We start from the raw sequence: 22,970 nt of genomic DNA, 5'->3' as shown, positions 1-22,970 counted from the left end.
CTGCTCTGACCCTTAATCCTCCACAGTTCTATGAGGACAGAAATAAAATCTTATCTATTATTATTTGGATTTTGGTATAATAAAGAGTCATGTTATTGTTTGTGTTGTTTTTTCATATCATTCAGGTAACTGGTATCCATCTCAGACTGGTTTGGTCAATAGTTTGCCAGGTTTGGCCTTCTTAGTTCAATGGAAACCCTTAAAGAGGAAGTCACAGTTCTCACAAAATTTTGTAAGGAAAAAAGATATTTCTGAATATGAAAAGTATGAAACAATGCAATGTCTTGCAAAAGGCATTAAAACAAATATTTTGCAAAAAGCAAATAGAGATTATTGAACTGTCAAAAGATTTGTGAGTGAAAGTTTCTGTCAAACAAATGAACTGTATTGTAATGCCAGCTGTAAAAAAGCCACTGCTGAGCAGCAGACAGGTGTTTGTCTCCAGATCCTCTCCATGCAGACTGACAGTTGTGTGTAAAGCTGCGTTTTAACCAAACCTCACAAAGACAAACCTGCACAGTGGCTGTAGAAACACACAAAGACTTGTTTTTAAATCGTTTTATTCACTTATGAATGCTTCAGTAACATTGGATAGTCCGGATAAATGGATTTCTGATAGTTGATGAAAGGCCATGTTGAAAGAATGCAACATCAGCAAGGAGGAGCTGGGTGATGATTTCTGTTGGAATACCGGGAAGTGAGATTTAAGGTCATTTTAGAGTGTCAGAATGACTTCTGCAAGATATGTGGAGTTCATAACTGACCATTTTCTGCTGTGGTATAAAGTGAAGAATAGTGTACTCAGAAATAAATACCATGGTGCTAAACAGTTTGAAAATGTGTTTCTAACATGAAGAGCCCCCACACCCCGAGTCAATCATGTAGCCTTCTAGTTAAATAGACTAATATATATATATGGTGTAAAAAATCATGTTGTGTATAAACTACATTTATTTTTACTTGTACATGTTCAATAAATAATAAAATGATAATAAAAAAAATAAATTGTAATACTTTACTGTATAGTGCACATCTGCATAGCCTTTTTTTATATAAATATACGACCTGTAATATCGTGAAACAAGACACGATTTTTCATAGTTTTCAAATATGAGTATTTATATGAGTATTTCATTTATATAATATATATATATTTTTTTACTATAGTTATTATTCGTTTTAATTTAAAAGTCATAGTTAATAAATAAAAGTACTTAGATATTGCTTTTTTGACTTATTACATATGTAATTTGAAGTAAGACCAAAAAAAAAAAAATTCAGATTACATGACTTTTATATTATGGTACTTGGATTACGTTACCGAGTACTTTTTTAATGAAGTAATTTGTAACTTTAACGTAATAAATGTAAAATACTAAGTGATATCATACAGAATACCACGTCATTGTCATCAATTAATATATTTCACAAAATGGGAACTTCAATCCTTACGTGGACTAATAACGTAGTTTGCTATTTTCTACTTGGTATTAAGTCAAGTTATAGAATTCAAATATTTAAGAAAGTAAGGAACTATATTTACTGATCTGATATCTAGTAATAATACTAAATGAAACAGATTAGCTGAAATTATCTATTTCTGGCCACAAAGATCATTATAAGATGATGTGATGATATCTTAATTTGTCCTTTTTTTTTTACACACATTAATTGCAAAATCAAGATTAATCTCATGAAAAAAAAATGCATGGACAAAACCTATATGTGCATGTGCACAAACACATAACCACACACTGGGGCAATTATAGTACATTTGTAGGTCAAGTACATAGAGGCACATGTTTTAATATTTATCTGTAGAAGTTAGAAGTATCAGCAAGTGCATTTAAAAATATTCCCATCATGAAATCTAACCCACATTTACTTGGGTAAATGAACTGGATTCAAATGATGTGATTCAGTGTGTCTTTTAAATTCCAACAGATTTTATTTCAATCAAAGGTAAAGAACACACAATAAATTAAACAAGAAAAAAGCTAAATGTCCAATTATTTGGAGGAATTTGGATAGCATTTGTACCTGGCGCTTGGACCAATGACATTTGAGGTCTAAAGCTTTTACAAGCTCTGACTGCAAAGCATTCATTTCCCATATTTCCACATGACTTCGTAATTCAGATGCAGAGTCATGGCATACAGTAGAGCACATCCATTAAAACTTAAGCATGTTTCCAAGGGCAACAGAAATTAAAGCTGCGATTCTTCTTTAAAATATACTTTCAAGTGGCCCTTCATAACACAGCACTATAATCTGTGCTTTCTCAAAGTAGTGGGGAAAAAATTGCAATCAACCAAGCAAATCATTGTTTGATCAAAGCTTTGCACCTGTACACCCAATCGAAACAAAAGCACTAAATGTATACACAAAGTATACCAGATGATTATTTTTTGGTATAATATTCATTACTTAGTGTACGTTAGTAATATAGAAGCGTGTGCTTAGTAAGTTAAGCTCTCAGAAGGTTGACCCTTCAAAAACAAAACAGAATATAATAAGGAAAAAATGATCTCAAATATCACTCAGAAATGCATGGAACTGGCACAATATAATCACTTCTGAAAGCCACATGGCTTGCTGTCCATAGAAAGGCAAGATTGGAAAGTTTTACACTGTTTTTCAAAGAAAGGAAATAAAAAAAGAAAGAAAAGGATAATAAAGCTTAGCCTCCAGCACTTAATAATAATAACAATAATTATAATAACAATAAGAATTACAACATCAACAGTAACCATAATAATCAAAATTTGTTAATCATAAGTAAAGCATAATATAGCGTTTATTCCCATTGTCAAAGATTCTGGCACAGATTGTTAAAACAATGAGTAAAAAGACATTCATGAACCCGGTCCTTCATGCACTCGTACACACACACACACACAGAGAGTCAAACAGAATGGTAAGGATGTGTAAAATGACTAGACAAGCTCTCCCTCAAACATACACACACTAAATAAATAAACATTGAAACCCAATAAATGAACAGCAATTTCACTTTACAGCACGCATCAGTCCCCATGATCTCATTCCAAAGTGTTTTTGTGTTTCATCGTCTTAAACTGACTGACAACAAAAGAAAGCTGTTGTTCACTGATTTAGAAGTTGATGCATATTTCTGAATATTCCAGAAGTTAGAGTAATAAATATTTAGCGGGAAGGCATGATATCTCCCTGTCACGTCACACGGCTTTAAGATTTCAGAGGCAGACTCAGTACAGTAGAATGACAAGGCTGTGAGGAAATGTCAAATGTCAAAAGAGGGACGAGAGGAGAGAGTCTTAATCATTTCAGTAAAAACTTCTGAATGATGTTAGCTCGAGTAAAGCCCCAACACACACACACACACACACCAAACCTACAAAATACATTTGCATACAGGTTTTGTTTTTGTTAAGGTTTCTTTGATTTTTTGTTTTTTTATAGAAACACCACACTGGAAACCCACTGTATAAAACCATCCCTATCCCTGACTGAGTCCACTATGGAATGCAAATAATGAGGAAATATTACAAGTCTTTACACGTAATATTCCCATAAATCTATCTCCTCCAGTCTCTCTCCTTCGCCATTGCTGAAGACAAGTTTAATCTCCCATAATAGAGAGAATAAAGATTGTTGAGAACTAGAAAGATTCGTTTCTGCATAGTGTTCACCCATCTTCCCCTCTATCCGTTCTTTGTCGAAAACACAAAATCTCTCTTATATGTGTCTATGTACATGATTTTTCCACTCAATATAAATGTTCAGGGATGAAAATTGCAACAAAATAAAACATTACAAGGCATACATGATAATTAGCAAACCTAGCACAAATGTTCATATATAACAGTCATAAGGATGTACTGTGTATCCTTAAAGGTAGGTGCGGTCACCATATTCATCTCTGTAAATTGGAATAAAAATGTAAACCACAGAAACAGGGAATCGATAGGACTCTAGTCAACGTTTAAAGTGCAAGTCTGTTGCGGTTTCTCTTCGCAGAAAACAACAATGTGCCAACAAAACTGGTGCAAGTCTTCTGACGTGAACTGCTGCGCAATAGATTAGCCAGTGCCCCCTGGTGGCAGCCGACCATATGGCAAGAGCACATCTTTTCGTACACGTTCTTTGTCTGACCCATCAAAGCGTGGTACTGATTTGGACAGTCTCCTGAGACAGCACAGTCTCTTTTGTCTGAAGAAATAGCAAACACATACACAGAAACCCGTTTGGTCCTCAAGGAAGAAAGGAGACAAACTGAAGCCTGGGTCAGAAGCACATAGAGTCGGGGCGAGAGGACTCTCCTCTGTCTCTCCTTTGGCAGCCCTGTGGGCATCTGAAGGATCTCTCTGAATCCGGCTCCTCCCTTATGCTGAGATCCGATTGCCCCGCGTTAAGCATATCTCCTTTTAGGAACAGGTGGTCAACCTTGGACTAGGATCCAGGCATTGGACTAGGAGATCCAACTGAAGTCTTTCTCGCTTCCCGTCCTGGCGTCTCCTTCCAGAGCGGAGTCGCTTTCCTCTTTGCCATCATCTATTACTCTGTCATCCCGCTGTGACATCCCTGAGCCAGCCTGCCATTTCCCATTCTCCTCTTCTCCTTCACCTTCTCCCATCAGCTCCGCTTCCACCATCATCTCCTCTTCCCCGTCTCCATCGGCCGTGTCATCAGGGAAACGGTGGTCACCCGGATACAAGAGTTCCTCTTCAGGCGAGCCGTCCTCGCCGTTCTGGTCCAGCAGCGCAGCCATGCCTCGACCTGAGCAGTCTGCACAGACGCCGTGACGCCGAGAGCCGTGCTTGATGCCCACGCTGGCGGCCGACATGAAGACGCGACTGCATACTTTACACACGTACTTCTTGTCCTTACTGTGCACCTGAGAAAGAGTGACAATGCCTTGTTAAGAAACATGGCTGGATGCATACAAGTTAGTCCTCTCCTTTATTCTTCAACACTGGTCATTACTATGTTAGTTACACAGAAAAGGTACATTAGTCTAATCTGTAAAAAAAAAGGCTTTGCTAACTGCTAGTTGCTCAAACTAGTTTCTTAAACGGTCTTAACAGTGGTTTTAAAAATGTAAACGGTCTGATGGGCTTTTTTGAGTTAGAAAAACACTCAAATTATATTTGTAGATAGTCAAATCCATGCAGATACATCAGATTTATATTGTTTGTAATAATCAATCCTTACCCGTCCTGGAAAGCACATACAATAAAGCATGCACTCCGTTAATAGTTTTTTTTTCTTTTCTTTTTTTCTCAACATATGCTGCAGCAACAGCAATATGATAAAAGACCCAAATGTTCAATTAATAGTTTGATTTATTAACAATAATTCTTTTGCAAAATAATACCGTTCACTTGTGGGGAATCACTGATATACAATAATTCATTAGGCTATTTACAGTTGCCTAGCAACATTAGCAACGCACCACATTAATGTAGAAAGTACATTTCATCTGCACTTTATAATGGCTTTGAACACATTCACTTTAATGCGTTTGAAAAAAAAAAACTTTAATCCAAAACGCTTTACGCTGGATGCAAAGTATGCATTTTATCATTACAAGAATTCCTTTGAGATTCAAAACCAAAACCTCGACATTACTATGATGCCATGCTATTGTGTATTACATGTATGCATAAACTGTAAAAGCATCTCAAACAAAACTGTGTGTATGCAGTCGCTGCTGGATTCACAAGGGAAGAGATGCATTCAGCCAATTACAGTCTCTTAAGCAGACCTTTGAATTTTTCACCACATTATAACGAAGCGGTGACAAATGTGTCGGTGGAGCACATCGGTTGTGATCCATCATAAAGTGGATCATGAATTAAGCAATGTTTAGGTGTTAAACGTTTCAGCGCTAAGCAGAAGCAGCGCTGTCTGCTATCATGTCACACTATTACAGGCCCTTTGAGATGCTCAAAACCAGAGCTAATTTCTGTGGCACGTCTCTTAGCCACACAGAGACCAAGAACATGCGCCAAAGCATGTTTATGTGTGCTTTCCTCGAGAAGATACAGTAAATACAGACTTTAAGAAAGAAAGAAGGAGAGGAGGTGTTAAAAAACTGCTGGCAGTAAGGGCAGAGAAAACTGAGATAAGAGGGGTTTATGGGATATGGCAGAATGCTGTATTTAATAGGGGCCCTCTAGAGACCTGAATGTCTCCCACACAAACATCTTTACGAAAAGCACATATGCTGTAGAGTCCTTAATAAAAACTGAAAAGACATGTAAAAAATATCGGCTTTGAAATTCAAAATATTTCACATAAAATATTTAATAGAAATATCTTATTTCATTATAAACATCCAGATGTAGTAATCAATATCCCACGATGTTATCTTAACCTCTCTTAAAGGGTTAGTTCACCCCAAAATGTAAATTATGGCATCTTTTATTCACCCTCAAGTTATTTCCAAACATGTGTGAGTTTCTTTCTTCTGTTGAACACATAAGTTGATATTTTGAAGAATGTGGTTAACCAAACAGTCACTGGTAGCCAATGACTTCCATAGTAAGGAAAAAAAAATACTAAAGTCAGTGGGTAAAGGTAACCGTTCGATTAACCACATTCTTTAAAATATCATTGAAACAACTTGAGGGTGAGTAAACGATGTAAACGATGATTTAATTTTCAGTTTTGGGGGAACTGTCCCTTTAAGTGCTGTATACTTTGCACATTTAAGCAGATACTTGCTCGGGACTCACTGCCTCCCCCTGTTGGTGCTGCACTCACCAGTGTGTGGCGTTTCATATGTTCCCTCCGGGTGAACTTCTTCCCACAGATCTCACAGGGATACGGCCTCTCGCCCGTATGTGAACGCATGTGCCTCTTCAGGATGCACTGGTGCATGGCGGAAAAACTGCAGTATGGGCACTTAAACTTCTTCCTGATCACTGTGAAGTCATTAACTGTGGATAGAGATGAAGAGACGTGAGGACAGCTGATCAGTCTGAACACATGCAGGTTAAGCCACTGGAAGTATGAGAGTTAAAGTGTTAAAGCCCTACACATAACATTAATGCCAATACTACTTACCAAAGCACTGGGTTAATCTCTCTCTTTCTCTCACTATTGGATGAAATGACTTTAATTAACAGCTGCTATTGCTGCATTAATATAACGGGCTGATTCATGTTAACCCTAATTATTTTAATGGGTGGAGTCAGGGCTATTTTTATTTTAGGAGCATTCTGTAAAGCCGTAAGGGACGACCCAAAGGAAGACATTACTCTTCATCAGAATTAGCCAACAGGAAGAACATGTCCAGGTGAAATATTAGCTCAAGATGAAAAGTAAGAAATACGAACTTGAATTTTGCTTAAAGAAAATGCTGCTCATTTTAAGAACCATTATGTCTTTTTTTTCTCTAATACATTGACAATACTTTCACGACAACTGAACACTCATCCACCTCAAATTTCACATTACTGATGCACAAACGAATTCGGTAACGGGGTTACACTGTGGGTTGTTTTTGAAGTCTGCGGCTTGAAATGATCTCTGTGGAAAGCAATTTTGACTGAGGGGACTTTGGGGAGGATATTGGGATAGTTTTTTGGGATAGTTTTGATTAACAGTTGGGCTGAATTTGTTTCACAGACCTGGCAACCCTGTTTAGTAATTTGGTATAATTTGGTAGAACAGTGCATTGGGCATTTTAAACTAACAATGACCAACACTTAGTCCAATATAATACACGATTGTTCATAAATTCATGTTCATCTATAATCCTATATAGTATTTCATTCATATATATTATTATGGTATTTTTGACCATATAAGAGTCCAAAAACTAACAAACCAAAAAAAACAATAATAATAATAACAGTGAGAATAATAAAATAAAAAAATAAAAATACCCTGACATTATCAATGAGCAATATTATTAAATCTAAATATTTTGTATCATTTCCAGCAAGGAAAAAAAAAGTCACCTGTAAATCGTCACTATTCATAATAATACATGGTATTATCACTGGTACTTTCACATCAGTTACTGAATATATCTTTTCCTTTCACTGTGTCATCTAGCGGCAGACACTGAAGATAGCCAGAGCACTGACAAACTGCGAGAGGGATACTCTCCCTAACTCACCTGCCCTTAGCAGCCCCAAAAGACAGTTTCCCTAGCAACCACAGCACTGAAACTGATTTTACTGCTCAAATTCAACACAGAAAAATGAAAAATCCCACAACGCAGCATAGCATAGCTTCCTATTGTTTGCTGAACAATTGCTGCACAAATTATCGACCTGAACTCACCAAACCAAACATTAATTCCACTACTTCTTGTTCTAATTTTTCATGTGCTTTGTGTTATTCATACTGTGATGACTGTAATCTCATTAGGCAACGGTCTAAACTAACTCCGCTAATAAGCACCATTTAAGTAAGAACAGACCTGAAGCTCAGGTTTGCCCCAAAAAATCCATGAAATACCTGATGAGCTGAAATGGCAAAACCGACAAGCTGCACGTTTACTACTTAAGAATCTGAACAGCTGCCCTGGAACTGACGATATAATTTATTTTTTAAATAGTTGATGGTCAGATCTGACCTATAACAACAAGATGAAATTTAAGGTAGCAAATAAACCCCAATGTGACCCTATCAAAAAAAAAAAAAAAAAAAATGTAGGACAACAAATCTATTTGTAGCTGATCACAACAGGTTCTCATTTTTATTTTTTATTTGTAAAAAAAAAAAAAAAAATACAACAAATTTCTTTGATGCTTACGTCAAAATTTATTGTCTAAAAAATTACAACCAACCAGTTAGAACTCTTCCAAAATACATAATTTACCAAAATCTTTTTGGTTTTAGTCTAAAGTTGTTGTTTTTTTGTCATAAAAAATAGTGCAATTCAAAACTGTGACTGAGATTTCTGATGCGTTTTTACACCCACCATTCAAACCTCTTCAGACAACATCAGAGTGCACCAGTCCTTTCATTTCCTGAGGAGAAAGTGCTAAGACCTTGAAAATGTCAGTGCAAATCTCTATCTTTGCATAGGTGATAAACAGTGATTCCTTTCACAAATCCCTCCGAATTCAATCCAGCAACACACTAAACATTTTGACGTCTTGCTTTCATTCTATAACTTGGAAAGTTGTTGCAAGCAAACAAAGCAGATATTATGTTTGACGAAAAAAACAACAAAGTTTTACATGACACAAAGATCAGATAGTGTGTGCAAAAAAGTGATCTTTACAAAGACAACAGACAAACTTATTTTCTGACGAAACAAAGAAAAGAAAAACGGTGAAAAGAAGAGGCCTTTTGCATACTTGGGATGTAAGATTTATGGGTATGGGTATGTTCTAGTGTGACAATCCACTCTCTCACTGCTGTGTCAGGAAGCATGTCAACACATTCACAGTTTCTGTCACAACTGATTTACTGCAACATTGCAAATCCATTGATTTCAAAGAGGAAAGTTGAGTGACGGTCAAAAGTTGCGAAAATGGTAACGTGCTCTGCTGCAGTGCGCACTGCATCTGTTGAACAATCCCGGAGATTCTTAGAGAGGCGAGTAGAATTTCAGAATGGATATGAATGTTTGCTGTATTTTTGCTTGATTTCAACCCCCTAAGCTCTTCCACACTCTCAAAATGGGTTTAACACGTCCCTTATCCATCGAACACCCCATCAGAGCTGCCTCTAGTGTGTAAGCACCCACTGATCCACTAATGAACTTGCCATAACTGTATAACATATGTTGTGTGAAAACTGCAAGTAATGTAACAACATCTCCTTCAGGTATTACTACAAGTGTAGACTGCCTTGAAGATTTCCCAAAACACTACCAGATAACTTTGTGGCCTGACCACTCAGCGATACAGCTAAGATTTAACATAACAATACCACTATAATTTAGATCCATCTCTGTTAGCAGGGACCCTCAATCCCCTTTTACATTTCTACCGACCTAGTGTGAGGTCACACAAGGACTGGTCACAACATTAAAGAAAGTATGTCTTTTCCTCTCACATCTCCCTTATCAATGCGATTTAGAGTCCGCATGAGTGAGAGCCGAGAAGAGCTAATTACTGTCATAATTCGGCACACTCGCACTCGCACTCGCACACACACACACACACATTTGAAGACAATGTAGCTTACTGATAGATTCAGGACATTCCCTAATATTCCTCATCCCAATTATCTTCTCAGACTCAAGTGCGGAAGACAAAAGAGAGATTCTCCTGCAGAGGGCAGCATTGTGCACAGGTTTAACAGCAGAATTAACTACTTAACATCTCGATAAGTTACAGAAACCCCTGTGCCTGAGTCTGTCTTGCAGACTAAGCATAAGATTAGTCCGCTGGTAAAGACGAAAATGAAAATGAAAAAGCATTGGTATCCAATGCACTGAGATCTCTGTTTCCCAGTCTTCAGTAAGACCTTGAATAATCCTGCATGGTACAAAAAGCAGACAGCTCTAGGTGCAAATAGAGAAATGACATAAAATGTCTTTATTCTGCAAAGCAATTGTGCCTTAGCAGCCATGTGCAGTAATCATTAAAAAAAACCCTGCCGATTTAGATATCTAAAGAACATACAAATCGAATGTACAGTAAAAAGAAATGTACAAATGTCAACAGTGCTGTGGCCAAAAGTTGGAGGAGGCCTGGGATGACCTGGGTTTGCATCACATTCCCTTATTAATGAAATGATGAATGTTGTTGGTTTGGAGAATCAGTCATCTATACGGATGTGGCCGTGCTCATCTTCGTTTAATCTGTGCAGGTTCCACAGCTGCTCGGTGGGCAAGATTCCCGACTGACAGCAGACCTTGCCATGGCTAGCCAGGTTTTTCTGCGTGCTGAAGGTTCGGGAGCAAGCGGGACACGTGTACACGCGCTCGCTGGAATGCACGGACGACAGGTGGCGGTTCAGGTCAGTGCGGTCGCGGAAGTGCTTGAGACAGTACATGCACTGCATCAGCTTCCGTTTGAGGTGGATGGTCTTCTCATGGCGGTCGGCGTTGGACTTGAGAGTGAAGCTGGCAGGACACTGCGAGCAATGGTAGCGTGCTGACGGAGGGTTGTGCAGAGATGGGGCCACTAGGGGGCGATGGTGGTCGAGGCAGTCCAGCGAGAGGGCCATGAGCGAGAGCGTGTGGCTGTATTCGTGCTGTCTCAGTTGAAGCAGGCTGCTAAACAGTTGCTTACACAGAGAGCAGGCGAGCTCCTGCCGCCAGCCCGGCCCTCCGCCCTCCACCTCCGCCACACACACTCCATGCTTCTCCTCCACCATCTGATCTTCCTCTACAGGAACCTGGACACGCTCCAGCCCTGAGAGCGAGAGGGAGGGAGGGAAAGAGAGGTGAGAACTAACGCCAGGATATCGGCTTATGTATGTGAAAAATAACAGGCAGTCATGTGGCGGGCCATCGGCGTCACAGACGCCACGCGTACCTGCATTGTTATTTGGACTATTGTCTTCTTCTTGCATTTCCTCCTGTAAAAATATACACACATGCACATCAACACTTGTGTACTTCTGATCACAGGTCTGTATTGAAGTGTGTACTCCTGCGGCATGCAAGTTCATGAGTTAAAACACACAAACAGACACACTTTAAACAGAAGAAATAGACCGGACCCTTGAAGAAAGAAGAAAAGCAACGAAACAGTTTAAGCAACAAAACCAGACATAGCATGCAAGTATTAGTATTTTTGACAATTACTAGTAATATATATATATATATATATATATATATATATATATATATATATATATATATATATATATATATATATATATATATATATATTAGATCCAAATCTAAATTCAAGATACATTCTCTTACTCTTGCGCAATTTTGCTTTTGTATATACAGTATTTAGACCTAGAGTCAATTGATACATTTTATGTTGTAAAAACTTAAAATTCTAATTGTAATATTGCAGTTTCCAAAATAATTTTAATATATATATATATATATATATATTTATATATATATATATATATATATATATATATATATATATATATATATATATATATATTAACTCTTTGCCAGTATGATAAGAAAAACTAATTTTATTCAAGACAAGTTCTCTTTAAAAAATGCTGCCGCAATCCATGTATCTTATTTTAGTGACATTTCGATATTTGCGTAAAGTTTTATTGGTTTGTCTATGATTTGTATTAGTTCAACTTGGGATTCTCAACAGCATATCCAACAGGTGGAGACAAAGAGGAAACTCTTGGGACACGAGAGGATATTAAGTATTGTCCATGAGGTAAGGTGTGTATTTGTTTGAGAGGTGGAGGATTACAGATCTGATTGTTTGTTTTTTACCCATTCTCTGAGATGTGTGAGGCTTGTATGTGTATAGGTGCGCCCCATCCCCCTCGTTTTCGTTCCACCCTCTCTTGCGTAAGAGTGACACGTTATGGTTTAAGCAAACAGATGGCTTGTCCACAGAGATGGTACAACTTCTTGGGGGGGGGGGGGGGGGGGGGGTGTCCTGCGAAACCAAATGCCACCTCAGCGCACACGGGGAGAATGCAATTTCCTGCTCTCACTCAAGAAAACAAAAACCCACCCTGCCCCTCTGCCTTGTCCATCACTATTGATTTCTATCGCCACCTGGATCCCCCTCTTGTCAGAAGATCCAAAGCTACGGCAGTTGTAGTTATATTCATCAGAATCACAAATGCACAGGGCACACGCAAGACGATAGACATCCTGATTTAGGGGGATCCTAATCTTGTTAGAATATGGTCAAATTTGTTAAACATAACCACCACCACAGATATTAAGTGTGATGTGTTACCCGAAATTTGGAATAGCTGATGGATTTGATTGGTTCTGGTCAGGTGTAAAAAATCTTTGGAATATGTGGAAATCCCTTCACACTGGCCTTTATTTTTTATCACAGAAAGGCAGAAAATGCATGAATTAACAGAAAGAAAGAACATGCAGGAACAGAGCAGGCAAAGCAAAAAAAAGCAACAAATCTACAGCAATCCGACAGATTGTTAAAAAGGAGCTATACATCAAGAGACACAAAGCTGAAGGATAAGTGGCCTATTGGGTGTTTGTTGGACTTACCTCAGTGGGTGAGGCCTTCAGGGCCCCTTCTGCATGGAGCTTGTCTGGAGAGCCCCCAGACTGTGGCATACTGAGGGCCCCTGGGGGCCGTGGCACGGATGGCGGAGGCGGCAGTAGAAGAGGAAGAGGAGGAAGAGTAGATGTAGGAGAATATGAAGACGCCCCGTGTTTGCTACCAAACAGGGCTCCTGGATGGTGGGAGCTGCTGCTGCCATTGGAGCAACGAGGCCCTGAGGAGCACAGGAAATGAGTCTCACCCACCTACTCTCAGACCAGCGGCCATCTTCCACACAGCAGAAGAGAGAGAGGAGGAGGAGGAGGAGGGGAAGGGGGCAAGGGGCACACACAGCCTTCATTTAGAACCAGAGAGGGAGAGGAGGGAAGAGATGAAGAGACCGAAGTGGGGTTAGGGCTTGGCCTCTCTCGCTCAGTTTTTTTTTGGTCCTCTCCATCCACCCACATGTTCACACAAGGGATAGCCGTATGTGTGTGTGTGTGTGTGTGTGTGTGTGTACTGTATGTGTGAGTGAGAGATTTTAAACAATGTCGGACGTTTTCTTTATTTTAAAAAACCATGTCAGGCTACTTGCCAGAATCTCTGCAAAAGTTCAAACAGGATATACACAAAATAGATTGTAACCATGCTTCATGAAAGAAACCAAGAGTAGCGGAGGCAAAGGTTCAGAGAAAGGTGAAATATTTACACCAATTATAGAATATAGAGGGACAAATGCAACATTCTTATTTGACTTCTTAGATTATTGATTTGTCTGTCTTTGATGTATAATAAACTGGATTGTCAATTTTGTTAATTCAGTGCAATTATAAAAATAAAAAAATTAAGCACGCCCTATGACCTCTATGTAATTCTGCAGTAAGGAATTTTCCCAGCAAGTTGCACCTTAAGATGCATTTTTAAACCTTTTCAAACTTCTTCTAAGAAAAGGTGCTCATGCCACAAGACATGACGCAATGGATGCAGTTACAATTACATTAGTGACATTTCACAAAAACCCCGTCATTGGTGTGGGGATGTATGATTCATAATTCAGACAGTAGTCACTTTGAAACCTAACAACTTTCTGAGGGTCAACACCACAATATGACATGACCAGCTGAACCTAATTAGAATTGTCTTTTTGGAAATCTTTCACACTCACGTGGAATTCCTGAAAGAATGACTGGATTTCACTTGAGAAAATTCCTAAACAACAGTCCACGTGACCACACCTCTATAGACTTCTAAACTCACTTTTTGTTACTTTTATTCAATGATTCACTTTTTTCATTTTCATTTTTTTCATCATGTGCTAGACATATATGAATAGACAGTATATGTGAGACTGAGCTACTTTCAAGCCACTGTGTTTCTGAGTGTTCATCTCATCTTTTTTTTTGGACAAAAATGTTTGTGGACTCCTGTTCTTGGGAGTATGCTGGAGTTGCTGGTTAAGCGCTGAGTGGACAGATGCACATGCTACAGTACTGCACAACCACGAACAGATTCCTGAAATTCTCCTCTCCTACACTGTACACTCCCATCTAGCACACATCACCCTCTCATTTCTCCTTCCTTTTGTCTGCAATGTGTAAATGAAGCCGTGCTGCAAACTCCTCTGCATCAATTAACAGTAACTGAAACTGAATGTATGGTTCACATCAAACTGCTTCCAAATTTCCAAATAAAGTGCAAATAAAGTTAGGTATTTTGATGGCGGTTGCATATCTTTCCTGGAAATTCTCAGTGAAAACACTGTGTTGCAGGTTTGATAGGATCTGGGACAGGCATTTGACCTAATGACCACCAACCGTGGTCCATTACAATTGAAATTTAAAGACTGATCTCAGGTCAGCGTTTGAAATCAAGCTTGTAAAGCGTTGTCTCAGACTGTGGCTCATAGATGAACTGACTTTCACATCTCTCCTATTAATTATCTAAATAAAGTAACATGTCCTACGGTTGGTTTCCCAATCTAATGGAATCTCCAGGGAGATAATGCTCATCCGAATGTAGAAACAGTGAGTAGCTGGGAGGATACAGGGAATCATGTTATGCTATTACAGCTCATGATACACCAGACTCAAGAGAAACCACCACATGGTATCTGGCCAGCTGAGGTTAACCACCAGCTGCCACGTCATAGGGTGTCTTTTCAAGAGGAAACGGTACAAACCTTTATATGTTACGTTCCCATGAAGATACCTGACTGCTAACAATATTTGTGTGTGGTTTGGAAGCTACGTTAGTCTTAGATCAATTTGTTATGTGAACTATGGTTGCTTTTAAAATTGCATTCTCTCTAAGTAGGCAATTCTTTTGAATAAGTAATAACTTTGCAACCATTAAAAAAATGTGTGTTCTATATAGTACGAATGCGCGTAGTATGACTTTAATCCAGACAAACTACATTCACTATAAAGGAGACTTGACTTGACTATGTTGTTATTTTCATGTAACCTCCAGTACATGTGTTGGTTGTGTTGCTTCACTGTCATTCTCAATCCTCTCTCATGGCCTCATGTGTTAAGTGTTCATCAGATACGCAATTCATAATGTTGCTGAAATAGTAGGTCATCTGAGTACTTTTTGCCTACTATTTTATGAATACTGTGAATTCTGACACATACACTTTAAATTCAAAAAATACTCTTTTAATGTACTGTTTGTATGCATATATGGATACAGTCTATGGTGTATCATGGGCAGAGATTGTCTAGCTACAACCCACTCTTAAGACCTATGAATTCTGCAAAAAAAAAAAAAAAAAAAAAAAAAGAGAGCAGACAAATAGCTCGAACTGCAGGACAGTTTTACCTTCATTAGTGAAGCATTTGCACCCAACCACGAAGGCACATGCTCAGGTCCAATTTACTGAAATTTCAGCCCCAAAATAACCAAAATTTCAGCTCATTTCTCATGACAGATTGCCAACAGATGCACAATTATGAACACATTCATTTGAATTCCACTTTAGAAGGCAGCTGAATTTACTTGGTTCCAACTAATATCCAAATTGCACTCCAGCATGTTCCACCTACTGTAATTTAAACTGAATTTGCTCAGGTTCATGTCAGTACTTCAGAAATGTTTTACAATCAACAGCGCTAATCTAAGCTTGGGCTTAGTTTCATATTGAAAGCCCTCTTTATTTAATAATAAAATGTTTGCTATCACTATTTGCATTTTTAAAGCTATTTTCTTTGCTAAATACCACTTTTTTAAAAAAAACTGTACTTCCACTGCACATTGCTTAATAATGGAATCACATTCATTCATGCTGAATTGCCAATCATAATTTCTAAACATCTTGATAAAATCTGTACATCAACTTCAGATAAGAGCGATAAATACTAAATACATTTGTAAATAAATGTACTTCAAGTCAAAAGTTTGGAAAACTTTTCAACATTTCAGAATAACAGTACAGTTATTAATAAAATGGTGCAAATTATGTGATATTATATTGTCAGAAGAGAGATATATTGTATGTATAAACTAGGGCCGGGACTTTAACGCGTTAATTGAGATTAATTAATTACACAAAAAATAACGCGTTAATTAAGATTAATTAGTTACAGAAAAAAATTTCCCGCATTTTTAATAACTTATTTTTGCACCGCGGAACGTTTCTCACTGGATGAGTTTCGGCGGACCGATTATACTGAAGCACCAACTAGCGTCCGCATATCACCGCAGGCGCAGCACATCGAGCCTCAAGTATCACCTCGACGCAAAACATATAGCAGCTAGCGTGGACTTTACATTTTATGTTGAACTATGTATTATTTTGTTGGTGCAACAGTTTATGTTGAACTCTTTAATGTTTTGGCCAAGGTTATTGAGAGTTGGACTTAGTATGTTATGGCCTCTGAAGCAACAGAGAGATGTTTTCTAATAGTCAGGGTTTACAATGTTCTGAATGTAATTGACAGTATTGTGTTTTACTTAAAAAACACTTTACAGAAGGTTCCAGCACCTATAAGCTTCCTGAATTTCTGAAATGTACTATTTCTAAATTGTTTCTAAATATGCTATTGCTACACTTCATGGCAAAAATTGCACTGGTCTGCTAGACTTGGTTGAACAAAATAAACAATATTTTGTTGCTTAAGCTTATGTATTCAGTCATTATTCAGTGGTATAATATAAATCCATGTGAAAAAAATTACTTCGCACTGTTCTCAGATAAAATATTTATATGCGATTAAAATGCGATTAATTTCGATTAATTAATTACAAAGCCTCTAATTAATTAGATTATTTTTTTTAATCGAGTCCCGGCCCTAGTATAAACATTTATATTTGCCAACAAAACTTATTTTTTTTAGCATTTGACAACAAATTCAGACAAGTTTGTCCAAAACTTTTAACTTGTAAAATGTGAAAGTTACATATCTATAAATATGACAGTACGGTCCAATTGAGTGCTACAGATTACAGTATTCATTTTATGTACATTTTGTTCTCTATATATTTTATGCACACCATCTCATGTTCAGTTCCGTACACATCCTGTATTGTATATTGCATTGCTATAGTATCAACTGCGTATCATTTCATATCCACACTGTAGTGTATGTGGTTTGGAATGTGCATTGAGTGTGTAGGTGTTTTTTTTCTTTGGAACAACTAGATGATTCCTAGTAAGTCCAAATTTGTATATCCATACACATAACCCCCCCCCCCCCCTCTCTCTCCCTCTCTCTCTCTCACACACACACACAGTCCCTTGAGACTCCAGCAGTGGCATTGAAGAGGACAGGTTGTCAGCCTGCTGTCAGTGTGTATAGATCAGTAGAGAAGACAGACACACACCTAAAGCAAATCACACCACCAAACCTGACCCGGGATCAGCCAATAACACACTATCTGGGTTAATCACAGCAGCCTGCAGGACGCAAGGGGACCCGCCGTGACCCGCTCGGCGCGATCAAATCAATTCCTTTCCCAGAGACTTCACCAAATCTACTTTGAAGTTTTGGAGAGGAGGGCGACTAGTGATGCGGCATGGTGCGGTTCAACGAGCACTGTTTGTTTTAGAGGGGCGCAGAACCCCAAACTATCACCGGTTGATCAGTTACATATTAACAAGAGCCTTGTGGTGTGTGTATGTGTGTGTGTTCCGTCTTCAATACGCGTCTCTTCATGTAGAACGTGTTTGAGGTCTTTCCATGGTTACTGCTGAATTTTGAGATTTGATTTGAAATCATCATCTTTATAATGTTTTCTCTGAAACAACTTTAATTTTCAGCTAATATGTCACCAAGACATCTTTACTGACAAACCCTCCCCAACTAAAGTCCACTTTTATGGTGTTTGATGCTGACTTTAAGCCGGAAGTAAAAATCACAGGAACATTGTGTCAGCGCTGGTGGACGGCAGGATCCATACATTAGCAAGATGATCAGATTAATGCTCTTCTACGTCGTCTTTTAGCTGGAGTTTGGGAGACAAAAGCTCCTGTGGTGCGAGTGACAGCCACTGTGTTTCATCCTCAAGAGTGGCCATTAAGACTTAATGTAGTTCAGCAAACACACACTCTTGAGCCTGCCCTAAGGGTTTTAAGAGCAGGAGTGGTTCAGAGTTGTCCTCCCTCTCCTATTCAGAAGACTGAACTTAAACAGACAAAAGAGACAATTACCAACCCAGGACAGAGAGCGAGAGAGAGAGGCAAAGAAAGGGAGAGAAGGAGACATAAACTCGCTAAGGAATAAGCCAAAAATAACAACACACTCAAAGACCCACATACATTCAATACTTTGACAAAGTGATTGAGTGTGGGCAAAAATTGGGTTTGGCCACCCAAAGCTTTTATGAAATTCAGTGCCATTCATAAAAGCTCTGGCATTTTCAGAGGACATATTCTACCACAAAAATGTTACTACTCACACACACTTCAACAAAATAACTTGTTGAGGGCATAAATATGTATGGACAGATCTAAATATGACAAACTACAGTTCAGAAATTCAAATTCTTTCTTAGCGAAGTACATTCAGATGTAAAATTCAACACTGTCTGAAGCCATTAAACACCCTTACGAGAGGAAAATATATTTTCCAATATATTTCTTAAAATATATTGTGATAAATTGTAATATATTATTTTCCCTTTTTATTTTCTAATATTTTATATATTTGAATACATTTAATAATATATTGATGATACATATATTATATAATATATTGCAAAATATACAAATGATTGCCGCTTTCAATATATTGCAATATATTGGAAAAAATAAATATATATAAGATATTACATAATATTTTCCAATATACTGCAATATATTTTTGTTTCATAAGGGCACACTATTTTACATTTACCTAGAGTGGTTATGAGCAAACTGCAATACAAACTAACTGTACATGGCTGCAGACTTCACATCATTTTGTTTGCATATATATATATATATATAAACACACACACACACAAACACTCATCTCAAATTGCATGTATAAGTGTTCGTATTATCAATATTCTAAATATGCCATCATGCAATTTTGTAAATATTCAAGTATAACCTTCCTCAGTGTGTTCCTAGTGTTGAACGGCACATAATCTCATTAAACAAAATAATTAATTATTTGTTTATATTAAATCTAAAATCATTTTGCATTGTAATTTCTTAACCTATGTCCTTTTTTGCAAGATGAAAAAACATCTATAATGCCCCCAAAGTTCTCTAAAGTTTTCCTTTCCATCAATTAATACATTTTAAAATGTCCGCAAACCTGATTTTAAGAAAAACTATTTTAGGGCAAACTTACTGAATAAACATGAAGGTCAAAAGACACTAAAGCTTAAAAAGCTATAAAATGGCTGTTCATTTTAAAAAGTCTAAAATTCATCTAAAGCTGCCTTTAACCACTGAAGTTAACTGGAAAAATCATAACCTTGATTAAAAGTGATTCAAAAACGTTAAAGAACTGGCAACCAGTTACAGGACCAAAACATTCCCCTTTCTCTTAATACAAAAAACATTTTAACCTACAATTCTAATGCAGAAAATGCATTCATTACTCAAACACAATCATCCACACCAACATAGTGTCTAAGACACAGTAAACTAACAGGATTCCATCACAGATGTTACAGATGACACAAGTCAGCAGGAGGATATGTTACTCATAAAGACTTCTATCTACAGGGGCACAGAGGTTCACAAAGACAAACAGAAATCTACAGAAGAGGTTTTTATCACGCAGTGGTTGCAAAAGAGCACAGATGAGTCCCTGTATAGGAAACTCCAAGCTTTGTGGACACATAGCATGTTAAAGTGGTTCTGAAGAACTAAATGACAGCACAGCCTTTACCATTCAAGCAGAACTACATACAAGCTCCTATAGATCCTCTCAAAACATCATTGTATATGGAGGAGACCTACAAAAACTCAACAGCACACAAACAGCCCAGCTTATAAGGACCTAACACAGAACCCTATGGTCATAGAGACCTGTCAAAACCTATAGGAGAATCAGTTGCACCCATTGTGACACACAGCATATATTGTTGAAGCACATCTACATCTCAGTGGGATTCTATCAGAACTCTCTATTGGAAACTCCACGAGCGAGAACAGTGGCCCAAAGTGTGACTTACGGGAGAGAGAGTGTCCTCCCTTGGGCAGGTAGTCGAACAGAAGTGGGTTCTCCTCTCCGAGCATCTCTGCCCCCAGAGACAACAAGCTGTTCTTGCTCATGAGGGCGGCTCGCAGGTTGGCCACCGAACCCGCTCTCTCCTGGGCCACGGCCTCATCCCGCTCCCCGGACAGAAACCCACCGTCCCCCGCTGCGGCCTCCTCCTGCTTTACCAGGAGGTCCATGCGCTCGCCGCGGCTGTCGGACATGTTGGGGTCCGTCACTTCTGCACCTGAGAGGAAAGAGAGGAATGTTAATGAATTCTCAAAGACACAAATACACACAACCACATTAGAAGAAGGGCAATCGTCCACTAACATGTGAGAACAGGTTCAGGCCCAGACCAGAACCCCTGCATGTGTGTTTTATCTCTAAAAATGTGTCAGTTCTTCTTTTATGGCTAAAACGTTAAGCAGGAGGGTTGTGCAAAAATAACAATACTTTCCAATTAATTGGGGCCTTTATTTGACCAATCCTGTATTTCTTTGTAAAATCGCAAGATTGATCTTGTCACTTGACTAAATTAATCTTATGACCAGGTTATTTTAAAGTATAGTTCAAAGATTATTATTAATTACCATTTTTTTTTACCATCAATTTTTTTTCCTCAAAACATAACTCAATCTTTTGGTAAAAGACTCCTTTCTGGTGTTGTATGCCAGACTTCTCCAATCATTCTGTCCACATAAAACCTCTTTTTCACATAAAAGCATCTTTCTTACAATCGGTTGCAGCCTCAACATTCAAGAACCGATGCATAGAACTTCAGCCCAATTTTTTTTCTTTTCATTCTGATAATCTGATTCACTCAGATTTTTCTCACTACATAGAAGAAACTCCCTGTCCCTCTACTAATACATAGCGACTTTCACGAGTTCACGCTTACATTTAATTAGCTGAGGTATGGTATGCGTATTTGGCGTCCTGTCCGGGGAAGGGCTCCGAGCTCCCGTCTATTCATAAAGTGAACTCAAAGTGAGGAGATGGGGTGGAGGAGGGATGCTGATAAACCGTCAATGGATAGAGGTAAGTCAGCGATATTTATACTATGGGATTGATTACTTGATTATTGTCTGACGCGCTCCTCCCGAATCTTGTTAATAAAAATGTAATTTAAACTTGAAACATCCCCAAATGAATCTGAATCAAACTGAATCGAAATAGGAATCAAATCGCATTGAGTTTGCAAAATGGAACTAAACTCTATAAAAAACACAACTGATAAATAAACCATTAAACAAAGGAAAACATTTGATCCTTGCTGTTCAAACTTTTTAAAGTTGGGGGGAAAATGCAAAGTGAATCATTACCTTTTTATTCGTTACTTCTGTCAAATCAGACAGCATAGAGGAGGCTGTCAACACACACACACACACACACACACACACACACACACACACACACACACACACACACACACACACACACACACACACACACACACACACACACACACACACACACACACACACACACACACACACAATGATGACTGCTTGGATGTAAGAAGTCCAAACTGTAAGAACAACAGAAAAAAAAGTAAAACAAAAATCTTTACCAGGAGAGAAGCAGAGAGTCTTGTTTAGACTAAACTGACAGCCTAAAGGAGAAGAGCTTTTCCAAACAGCTGTCAGTGAAGCTCAGATCACTGGAAGCCTCAAAGCAGCGTGAATGACAGCCCAGCCGGCAAACCATTTCAGTTTCAGTCATGGCACCGCAAGACCCGCCCACAACCTGCCATACTTCACACCACTTAATTACACCTTACATTAACATGCCATGCTTGCAGAAAATACACATTTACACTCTCTGATGCACACACACATACACAGCTACGCTCTGAAGTGTGTGTTGTGTTTAGTATTCTCTGGGGTCTGGATGAACAGACAGAGAAATGGAGACAGTGTGAGGGGATGAAAGATAATGAGTGTTATAAACCCCTCTATCGACAAACACACACACACACACACACACACATGCTGTAACTTCATCTGAGGGCCTCCCAATGACAAGCACGGCAACTTCATCAACTTTGAGTTTTAGAAGAGGATTCGGCTCATTTTCAGAGAGAGAGAGAGAGAGACTGTGTGTGTGTGTGTGTGTGTGTGTGTGTGTGTGTGTGTGTGTGTGTGTGTGTGTGTGTGTGTGTGTGTGTGTGTGTGTGTGTGTGTGTGTGTGTGTGTGTGTGTGTGTGTGTAAGAGAGAGATAGAAAAAGACGCTCATGGAGCACTGACCCTATAAAGATCT

At 38.4% G+C, this 22,970-nt stretch overlaps 1 protein-coding gene across 2 annotated transcripts; it reads right to left on the bottom strand.

The window, feature by feature from the left end:
* Nucleotides 1–1,924: 1,924 nt before the first annotated feature.
* Nucleotides 1,925–21,615, bottom strand: LOC113075745 (zinc finger and BTB domain-containing protein 46). Of its 2 annotated transcripts, XM_026248436.1 has the most exons (4): nucleotides 20,685–21,615; nucleotides 13,082–13,311; nucleotides 11,436–11,478; nucleotides 8,739–11,312 (listed from the first exon to the last, which is right to left on the bottom strand). In XM_026248436.1, exons 1-4 carry the CDS (start codon nucleotides 21,040–21,042, stop codon nucleotides 10,714–10,716), a joined length of 1,230 nt encoding a protein of 409 aa, XP_026104221.1. In that variant the 5' UTR covers nucleotides 21,043–21,615; the 3' UTR covers nucleotides 8,739–10,713. The 2 variants fall into 2 exon arrangements, with proteins under 2 accessions (XP_026104222.1, XP_026104221.1); XM_026248437.1 differs by lacking the exons at nucleotides 8,739–11,312; nucleotides 11,436–11,478; nucleotides 13,082–13,311 and adding exons at nucleotides 1,925–4,876; nucleotides 6,748–6,923 and having other exon boundaries at nucleotides 20,685–21,057.
* Nucleotides 21,616–22,970: the final 1,355 nt, after the last annotated feature.

This window comes from Carassius auratus, unplaced genomic scaffold (assembly GCF_003368295.1).
Source record: "Carassius auratus strain Wakin unplaced genomic scaffold, ASM336829v1 scaf_tig00017605, whole genome shotgun sequence".
Lineage (NCBI taxonomy): Eukaryota > Metazoa > Chordata > Actinopteri > Cypriniformes > Cyprinidae > Carassius > Carassius auratus.
This window is presented reverse-complemented; position numbering and strand designations above follow the sequence as displayed.